Below are 10,755 nucleotides of genomic sequence, written 5' to 3'. Positions count from 1 at the left end.
GGGGGGAGTGGCGAATGCTGCTTAAAGCATCATTATACAGCCACTACAATAAACATCTACAGTATATACAGTATGTATTGCCAGCTTGTATTGTAAGGATGGATTTTACCAAAATTTAATTCAAGATTCCTATCCTGTAATAAAACAATAAAATTCACTAACCTGAAGAGAAGATCTACAAGAAAGAGCAGGACACCTGACTCCTCATACCCTCTCCTTCCCCTCAGGTCGCTACACAAATTTCACAAATCTATTGTTTCAAGCTGATTAAAACCGTTATTGCACGACATAGGCCTATTCTAATAGGCTACACAGACAAAACAGTCGGAGATGCGTTTATGCATTTTTTATTTTATTTTACGCATTAGTAGTAAAATAAGACTTCGCAAGTTCTCTTATAAAATAAGCTCTATTGTTTCAAGCTGTTTTATGTGTGGTCAATATAAATACTTCAGGTGCGACTGGAAGGTCAACAGGTCAACACTCTCGCATCAACAGAACAGGCAAGAATAAAGAAAACAAACCTGTTCTTCTGATGTGGGAGATGCCCCAATAAAGATCTTTGATAAGCATTTGCTTTCATCCCCAAAATTGATGAATTCGGTGCTTGCACGTACACCGCTTTTATTATTATTGCAGCTTAGATGTTCAAATAACTGCAGTACTCCGACTTTGCCACAAGGAAAAGTGCGTACGCCTGCTCAGACCCTGACGTGGCGGTAAGTACCGTTTTTATAAATATGAACGTTGCCGTGGATTTTAGCGTACGCACACTCTAAGATCAAATCTGTGCATACGCACATTTTATAAATGAGGCCCCAGGGCTCAGAGGCTGGTGGTGGAGACAGGGGATCCTCAAACCTAGACGGAGCTGATGACTGGAAGGCCAGAGGTGGATCCACACAACAGGGTGGAACAGACTGATGATGAGCCAAGGGACTGACAGGAGCCAGCAGAGGCGAGGAACAGGTGGATACTGGAAGACCAGGTGGGAGAGGGAGGCTGGGTGGGTATTCAAGAGATGCAGGAGATTCAGGGCTTGGCTGGGCCAAAGGAGATGAGAGAAACAGGGGGTCAAACTCTCCCAGAATATTAAAAGGCTCAGTGATAGCTCACCCTCAGTAGCGGGAGTGTGTGTGGGGCTCCATTCCATTCCCTCTTATTCCACTTAAACTCCCTCAGGGATGTGCAATGTTGCCGGCTCACACACCTGGTCACACCTGGGCTTGGGCTCCAAGGGTGTTTGATAACTCTCGCATCAACAGAACAGGCAAGAATAAAGAAAACAAACCTGTTCTTCTGATGTGGGAGATGCCCCAATAAAGATCTTTGATAAGCATTTGCTTTCATCCCCAAAATGTGTGTGACCTTTTGGGTTACGAGATCCTAACAAACCAAAAGGTCTTTTATGTTTTTACAACTGATTTGAAGATTTTTTTGTTCTAGCAAAACACTACTTTGGGATTCCGTAACCAAAAAAAACCCCACACAGTGTGTGTGAGTCTCTGGAGCTCTGTACTAGAACTCTCACATGCTGCTGTGTCTCTCTGCTGTCAGGTATGCATCTCTCATTTTTAGATTCATCTTTGAACAATTGATGTTATGTATTTATCTGAATTGGAACTGAATTTGATTCTAAAGTGGCTTCTAATTGTTTAATTATGTAATTGGCATGATGCATTTTTACCTGACAAATAAAATATTGTATTTGATTAATTCTGCATGATCCTTAAATCATTATTTCTAGTAGATTAAAGAGGAGTTTGGTATTACCGCAAATCTGTGTTCAGGATAGATCATAAAAAGGCTCAATGAATGGAGCATAGGGCACATCATTTGAGACCTTCGACCTATCACTGCCTTAGTAAGTTGCAGTTTTCGTGAATATACAAAACTATGCTTTTTGTTGAAGCAAGCAGAGCGCGGCAAACGTAAAGGTAGATATTTACCCTGCATCCTCTGTTTAAGATCAGAACTGACGAGTTTGTGTCCGTGAGACCGCATCCGGCCGGTGTGAGTTCTCTGTGCGATACCGGGTCCCTATTGAACGAATAATTGAAAGTACGGGATGTTCGGAATAATCAAATATCTAAATTAATACATAATCGATATTTGTGATCAGTTCTTAATTAGGAATACAATCTAAATGTAATGATCACTTGAAATTGGAGTCAGATTAAACACGGAGCTAGACTAAAATTGAAACTAATGGCTAGTGATTTGACAGCGTTACCCGCCACAGCTGATTTTTACCCGCATTTGGCGGGTGTTAATTTCAAACCCTGTTTGTGATCAGTTCTTAATTAGGAATACAATCTAAATGTAATGATCACTTGAAATTGGAGTCAGATTAAACACGGAGCTAGACTAAAATTGAAACTAAGTCCTGATGAATTAAGTGAACTTTGCAGAAGCACAAGTAAAAGACCTACACGCATTATACCTTCGCCCACACCATTGGATTCCGTCGTTGGGCCGATTGGGTGGACCGTACAAGCTCATTATTCCTCCTGAACTAGATTATAGAAAGAAGCTTCCATAAAACATCCATGTGTACCTGCATTTAGGTTTGGTGCGTGTCTTCTCAACATAGAGCCCGAGCTCCTGGTTCAGAGGTCTCAGCGTGGCCTGTGGTCTGGGGCCGCGATGAACCAGACGACACATGGCTATCTGAGCCCCACTCAGAGGAAACGCTTCAGTCGACATCATCCACAATATACAAAACTCACAGTCCCAAAACAACGCAACAAATCAATGAGCAAGGAAAGCTACAACACATGATGATCTCAAGATGACATCCATGAGTTGCAGCATTTTGCTGTGACCAGAGTGTCATCTTTTGAATGTAATTCCAGATTAATAGCCAAATGGACAGTTCTCAGATGTTCTCAGTTGGATCCATTGAGGAAAATGCACACTGGACTCTCCAAAATCACCAATAAACTTCTCTGAAACTTCAAAAACAACTGCTAGTTGACATTTCCTTCTGAACTCCAAATATCCATTGCGATCAAAGAAACTTGACCCACATGAGTGCTGACCAGCAGGACGACTGCTCCCATGAGAGCTGGAAGCTGCCCTAATTCTCCTGAAGGACACCTAGGGCACAGGCCAGCTAATCCTGTTTCTGCTGACCCAAAGAGCTCAAACGCAGGAGATGGCCATGACAAAACCTCTACAAATGCAGTCATTGCACCATAAGTAACAACTTTCAAAATTTCTATGAAAAAAAAAAAAACACACACATACTGAATACATCTAATTAGCCTAAATTGATCTGATGTTGGTTACAGATGTCTATGAATGATTTTGACCCCATGCTTTCTTCTGTTTGGACACCCAAGAAGCCCTTTGTGTTTCACATGACAAACATGAAGCTCTACATACAAACCACCAGAATGATAAATCAAATTTCTCTAGAACATTTGTGGCATGACTGTGGTTTGCAAATTGCAAGGTACAAATCAAACATATACCCAGCTACCAGGGAAAATTCTCAGAACTTTGGCTAATATTCTGGCAAGGTTCTCTTAAAATGTTTGTTCAACGTTATCTGGTCTTTAATAATATTCTCAAAACCTCAACACAAAAGCATTATTTATGCAATGTTCAGGGAATTGTTGGATGTTAGACTAAAATTTTTAAAAAGTTATGTTAAATGTCATGTTAATGTTCCCATAATGTTTGCAAAATGATTAAACTGAATTTTCCCTTTAAAGTTCAAATAATCAAGAAAAAAAAAAACATTTAAAAACATTTTTTAAAAATTGAATGTTCAGGGAATTATTTTCATAACTTTCAAAACATTCTTAGAACATTTTCATCAGCTGGATATACAACAGTTAGTTTTGGTCCTTGAATCAAATGAATTGGAGCAGTATTTCAAAAGTGCTAATATACAGTCCAACAGAACTGTTTGCATCATTACGCTTGTCTGCATTTGTTCCAGACAGACTGTCTGTCTATGCGTTAATGGTGGGTATTTTACACTGACTCTTTCTGCAGGTTACTTTCGGAGTCATTCACACAAGCGATATATTCAAAAACACTGATTCGTTAATGAAGAAACAAGCTGCATGAATTAGTCATTGAATTATTCACCAAATTAATTCAAAAACACTGATTCATTTAGGAATTAAACAAGCTGCATTGAGTCACTGAATCATTCAAACAATCAATTTGTTCAAAAACACTCATTCATTAAATTACAAAACAAGTCACATTAATGAGTCATTGAATCACTCAACCAGTTTATTCAAAAACACTGATTCGTTAAGGAATGAAACTAGCAGCATAAATGGGTCATTGAATCATTCACTCAACCATTCACTCGAAAACACTTGATTCATTAAGGAACAAAACAAGCTGCATGAATGTTAGTGAATTATTCAATTGTTAAAAACACTAAATGTAAGTACCTCAAAATGAACTTATTGTTTACTGAACTGTTGTATAATAGTAATTTCACATAAGCGAGTGCTGTCTGTGATTACCTGCAGCCTTGTGCGGCGCTCCTGCTCATGTCGTGTGAAATATATTGCTTTATTGGCACCTGCTGACTTTACATTGAAGTCTTTAGATCGGAAATGTGGCACACATTGAGAGGCTTAGCAGGTCATGCAGTTCAGGAAGCGCATGTCACTGAGCATGTGACGTGCGCTCACAGAAAGGCCATCATTACCCTGACATGCACACTTTTGATCTCAGCAGCGTAAGTGTGTGTGAGACATTCATCTAGTGTCGCTCCACAGCGTGTCACAACCTCGCTCTCTCAATTAAGTTAAAGGCCGAGATCCTGCATTAATATTTAATGCTCCACATTTTCAATATGTACAACATCAAACGAGGGCCTTCATCATAAAAGTGGAGAACACCAGATTTTATGTACTGTTGAATGCTGGTTTTTGGAATGTAAATCATTTCTGAATTCTAAAGGTGTGGGATAAATTTGCTTTGGTTGCTTTTCTTTGATTAATCAGACAGGTCTACACAGCTGCTCTTTCTAATGGTCTGGTGGATTATTCACTGGTTAATCCTGAATTACAGCTAATAAGATTTTGAACAACTAGGATTATGTATTTGGGTATTTAGTAATTAGCTGAGTGCTCTGACATTATCACATTGAATGTAATAAGGTAATACACTCACTGACACAGTAAGTCAATGTAGTATGTTTACTGTGCAAATTGTCAGTATGCATTGAATAGCAGGACTGAATTTGCCAAAACGTGCAGTACATAAGAGAGACAGGGCAAGGAAGAACCCATCATCAAGGAGCATTTGTTGAGCACAATGTAATGAGGTAATATATACAGAGTGTAGTGCAGTCAGCAGCACCCTATTCAGTTGGTAAAGAGTTAAAAAGAGTAAGGTCAAAGCCAAGCATACAAACTCTAGTGTACTGGCCAAATAAAACCATTCTCCAAAGCCACGTCGGGTGGCTCAGAAACAAAATGGACAAGAGAAACAAACAAAAAAAGCTTGCTTCTGATTTAGTGCTGAAATTTGGAAGCATTTTAAACTTCTAAAATTCATAGATTATGTCTGGCCAAATAGGACCACTGCATATCTAAAAAGAAAGTTTTAGTTATAGCTGCAGACAACAAAATGTTTTTATATAATTTCCAATTCCTGATTCTTAACAATAATACAATAATGACAGTTTTAATGTAAGTCAAGTTATATCAAATGAACTATAACACATAGCCTAACTCAACTTAACCCGGAACACTAATACATTTATCTCTCTAGATGGATAGAAAACAGAAATCCACAGACTCCTGAAGAGCAGTCATTCCTGCGGCTGAACCTGTCATGAACTGGACCGTTTGTTCTGACAATTATTGCATAATGAAGAGATGTGAGCTTTCTTACTGTCAGTGTGATGGACTCGAACACAGTTTGAAAACAGGAAATTTTACTTCTCAAAACACTGTGGCATGTGTGTCCTCATGACCTACTACTGATATAACAACCTGTTGACCAACTATGAAAGCATCAACAGCTGAATCATGATCAAGAGCCTTCCTCGGCACAATTAAGAAGCTAACTTTCAAACTAAGAATGCCACTGCTTCAGTTGTTTTCCTTATGCATTTCTTGTCATTAGAATTCTGGCTTTTAAAATCATTTGTTTTGCTGTAAAGTAAATTGATCATGCATAAAAGTTTTACACTGTAAAAAAATTATTTTATTCATACTTTCATAGATATTTTGCGCACAAAACCCCACCCCTACCCTAAACCTGTCCGCTTCTCAACAACATAAAACAAGTATCAGACAGATAAAATATCATTTATTGCAAAAACTCAGCAAAAAATTATAAAAGCATTACAAATTACTTTGCTTTTTAACTTTCAAACTAAGAATGCCACTGCTTCAGTTGTTTTCCTTATGCATTTCTTGTCATTAGAATTCTGGCTTTTAAAATCATTTGTTTTGCTGTAAAGTAAATTGATCATGCATAAAAGTTTTACACTGTAAAAAAATTATTTTATTCATAATTTCATAGATATTTTGCGCACAAAACCCCACCCCTACCCTAAACCTGTCAGCTTCTCAACAACATAAAACAAGTATCAGACAGATAAAATATCATTTATTGCAAAAACTATTATAAAAGCATTACAAATTACTTTGCTTTTTCAAGTTTTTTTCAAGTCTTCTAAAGTCTTTTGATATCTTTATGTGAGGAGCAGAGTGAATCTTAAGGTTATTTTCCCGCTCCGTGAACACTGTCACATCTCATTCAAAAGATACATTTGAACTGAACACAAAACACTTTCTTTTGTTTGAACACAAAGAAAAAAATTAGACCATTAAAATGACACCTCAATTATCAGGTCTGAAATCACCTGTTACCATGGCTGTACCCACCATTGAGCTCCTAGGTATGTTTTCCAAGGTGTAGCTATAATAAAATTCATTAAATAATAGCTATACTTTGTTGCTGCAACAGTATTGTACAATGGCAAGATAAGCGAGCCCCTCATCTCAGCTACGCATTGGTCTAACAGCACTCGTCAAAGTCAAACCGACTGAGATGGCAAATCAAATCAAGAAAGGCGGATGCCCTCTACAGGAAGGGACAGAGTCGAATTTCCTTACTGAGAAGACAGGGTTCCTTTAATATCTGTCAGATTATTGCAGATGTTCTACCAGACGGTCATCCTCTTCTATGCTGTGGTATGCTGGGGAAGCAACATTAAGAAGAGGGATGCCACGCGGTTGGATAAGCTGGTGAAGAAGGCTGGTTCTGTGGTGGGTGTAGAAATAGACTGTTGTAGTCCCTACCAGCCGTTTTTGTAGGCATTAAACTGACAGAATTTTAAAAGACGATATTTCCGTTTGCATTGAACTGTCAGCTTCATAACTTTGCAGATATTGTTTATGCTCAAACAGCAACATTACACATTAACTAACGTTAAAAAAGTGAAATCGCAAGCAACCACCCCTTTAACATCTGTGGCAGAGAAGAGGACTCTTAGCAAGCTTTTGTCCATATTGGACAACGTCCATCACCCGCTGCACAGTATCATCTCCAGGCAGAAGAGCACCTTTTAGCGACAGGATGCTGTCTTCATCCTGTTCCACAGACAGACTGAGGATGTCATTTGTCCCACAGGCGATACGAATCTTTAACTCCTCCCTGTGAGCAGGACTTAAACTGGACTGTTTCTGTTGGTCCGCTCTACTATTTGTATCGAATCTTTTTTTGTAGTTTACAGACACTTAACAGTTCATTAGCAGTTGTCTTACCAGTTTAATTTAATCTATCTATCATCTATAAATAATTTACTATATGATCCCAAACCCCCTACAAGCTCAGTTTTTGGACCTCAGTATTTCTAAAACCCTGCATACGGCCATGCCTGTAACTGAATCTCTTGGAGAGATGAACTGAAAAATGTATGAAAACAGATGAAAATTTTAGCTAAAATTATAATGAGACACATTGGTCGATATAGCAATGCCAAGGGGAACTTTTAGCGTCTTAATAGTGACACAAAAAGTGCTTGACCTCACTTCAGTTTTTGACACCTGCTGACTGAGAACAGGTCAGATATAACTACAAGAATACTGAACTTAAGTGTAATTAATAGATCTAATATGTAATGCAAAAGCAATAGTTGTTTTTCATCAGATATCGTCTAAATAGCATGTCTCTTATTCATCACTATTACAGTTCAATGGGTTTTATAAATATAAAAAAGTATTCTACATAAACTAAATTTATTTATTTTTTAATTCGATATCGTCTAAATAGCATGTCTCTTATTCATCACTATTACAGTTTAATGGGTTTTATAAATATAAAAAAGTATTCTACATAAACTAAATTTATTTATTTTTTAATTAAAATATAATCTGAGACAATTTATGAATAAGCACAAGAATATTGACTATAAAACAATGTGAAGTGATGATATTTTCCAGTCAAACCGTTAGTAGCCATTTTGATATGTCAAGGCCTATCAATATTTGAATGTGCGATTTATTACAGGGCACTAAATGTTACACAGTTATCTCGTGAGACAAGCAGGCAAATTCCAAACTTAATCAATATAATATAACAAGTTAAGTAATAACTAATTTTACAATGTACATTGTAATTATTGGTCAATAAAAAGAAACAAATTTGTTAAATATGGTGTACAAGAACCTTACTTGCCATAGATATTGGTGTACCGCCAATTTTCAGATTAGTGCTCAATAAATATAGTAAATATAAAGCTCAATAAGATTGTGATAGCTTTATTTATTTAAACAAATATTACCCCAGTCCTAAATCTGTAGCCTTAAGGTACCAACAGGTAATTACCATTACTTACCAAGCTGAACCCTGAATTAATACATTATACTAACAATTTATCAACTATTGAGTGGATTCTAGTTGCATTAAACAAGCTTTGTGCCAGCAGTGATTCATTCAAAAGGTTTAAGTGTTAAAGGACAGTGCGAAATGTCTAACTCTCACATTATGAATCTGGATTATGTTTGTGTTGCTGAGACTCTTTCCTGTGATGCTTATAGACGTCTGTAATGAATGAAGCTCAGACAGCAAACTTGAGTCAATGGAGGCCGACGACTCGCTGCTCTGACATCACACACACCAAGCGGAGATTTCTATGGTCGCTATGAGGCATGACGCACACACATACACACATCACTATGAACTGACGTTCATGGTCTGCAAATCTCTCTTTGTTATTCATTGTGTGCTGTCTTCACGTCTTTAAAGGTATTAGTGTTTCTTATTCCTTATGACGCAATGCTGTTACCACAACATATCTCTCAAATGAGATGTCAATAATTACAACATCACTGTCAACCAAAACATTTTCCCCAGGCGTCAAAAAGTTTGTTGACCACTGACCATGCAGAAGCAGGCAAATGTTCTGCTTTCTGGCCTCATGCATTACAAAATTCCCCTAAACATTCATAGGAATAATGGAAGCATGCATAATTTCAGTGCACTGTCATTGAATATTATTGAAATCAGTCAAAATCAACTGTTCAAGGATGTTGTTTGGGACTTTCAGAATGCAATACGCAGCAACAGTGAGATCTGTCAGAGTGGCGTAACTGTTCGACACGTATGCAAAGACCAGGGCAGAGGTGCAAAGAGCATTGCTGAACATGCAAATGTCTCTGTAAACAGAGAGAAACTGCCTGTGTGAGTTGAATATCGCTCTCCTGCCATGTCTAATCTGTCTTATGTGGTTTTATCCCTTCACAGACCACAACGAGCCCAAACAGTGGCGTTAGCCATCTCAATCTGTGCAGTCTCTGCCAATCTGACAGCACTGTCTTCAAGAGAATCATGCCCACGTCTACAAGCTGAAGACAGGCCCTCCCTCGCGCAAATGCAAGCCGGCAGACCCTCTCCTCCCGCTGCTGGTTTTCTTCCACCTTCCCCCAACAAGAGCAGCTCTTTCTCTCGGTCTGCAGCAGATCAGACCCCCATCCCCCCCGCTGTGAGCTCCTACCTCGAGTGGGGCCGCTTGCTGGCCAGATCCGAGTCCATGCTGCCCGCCGACTGAGCCATTGGTGAGCTGTAGGAGCCGTAGAGAAACTCCAGCTGCTCACTGCTTCCCTCTTCCTCTGGGGCTCTGAGCAGACGCACTTCAGTCCTCTGTGTGTGTGTGTGTGTGTGTGTGTGTGTGTGTGTGTGTGTTGGCAGCTGCTGAGGAAGTGAGGTATTGTGTCAATAGACCATAAAAGGCAAGTCCCTCCTCTGAGTGACGCTGGTGAGCAGGAAGCAGAGTGTGTGTGAATGTGAATGTAAATGTATGTGCTCCATACACACTTACACAAACATATGCTATATCTTTTATTATGCACATTCCCCTGCACAATTGTACATTTTGTAATTTATATATTTTTACTTATCTTTATTTTATTATCTCTGTCTTATTGTTATTTTTGTCTGTGCACTGGAAGATTCTGTAACTAAGACAAATTCCTTGTGTGTATAAGCATATTTATGTGATAAATCACTTTATGATTCTCATAGATCTTGCTTCATGCATGCACCCAAAGGAGCATTTGGTCACTCTTGCTCTGTTGCTCTTTCAAAGCTCAGAAGGCTTGAAAATCCTGTCATTATTTACTCACCCTCATGTTGTTTAAAACCTGTATGCTGTTATTTTTCTGTGAAACACAAAAGGATGCATTTAGAAGAATCTTAAAAAGTAACAAATGTTACCATGGGTACTGTATTGCATGGATGTTTATGCATTCAGCAGAAGTTTTT

At 38.4% G+C, this 10,755-nt stretch overlaps 1 protein-coding gene across 1 annotated transcript in view; it reads right to left on the bottom strand.

Annotated features, from left to right (window-relative positions):
• LOC107704761 (G-protein-signaling modulator 1-like) overlaps positions 1–10,151 on the bottom strand; it is a 32,041-nt gene extending 21,890 nt beyond the window's left edge. Inside the window, exon 1 of the mRNA XM_016507766.1 lies at positions 9,989–10,151. Coding sequence (XP_016363252.1) covers positions 9,989–10,047 — 59 coding nt within the window. The 5' untranslated portion in view covers positions 10,048–10,151. The remainder of the gene's footprint in view (positions 1–9,988) is intronic.
• Between the last annotated feature and the right edge of the window lie 604 nt (positions 10,152–10,755).

Source organism: Sinocyclocheilus anshuiensis, unplaced genomic scaffold, assembly GCF_001515605.1.
Source record: "Sinocyclocheilus anshuiensis isolate Anshui unplaced genomic scaffold, SAMN03320099.WGS_v1.1 scaffold117, whole genome shotgun sequence".
Taxonomy (NCBI): domain Eukaryota; kingdom Metazoa; phylum Chordata; class Actinopteri; order Cypriniformes; family Cyprinidae; genus Sinocyclocheilus; species Sinocyclocheilus anshuiensis.
The sequence above is the reverse complement of the archived record's forward strand: the minus strand, read 5'-3'. Positions and strand labels throughout refer to the sequence as shown.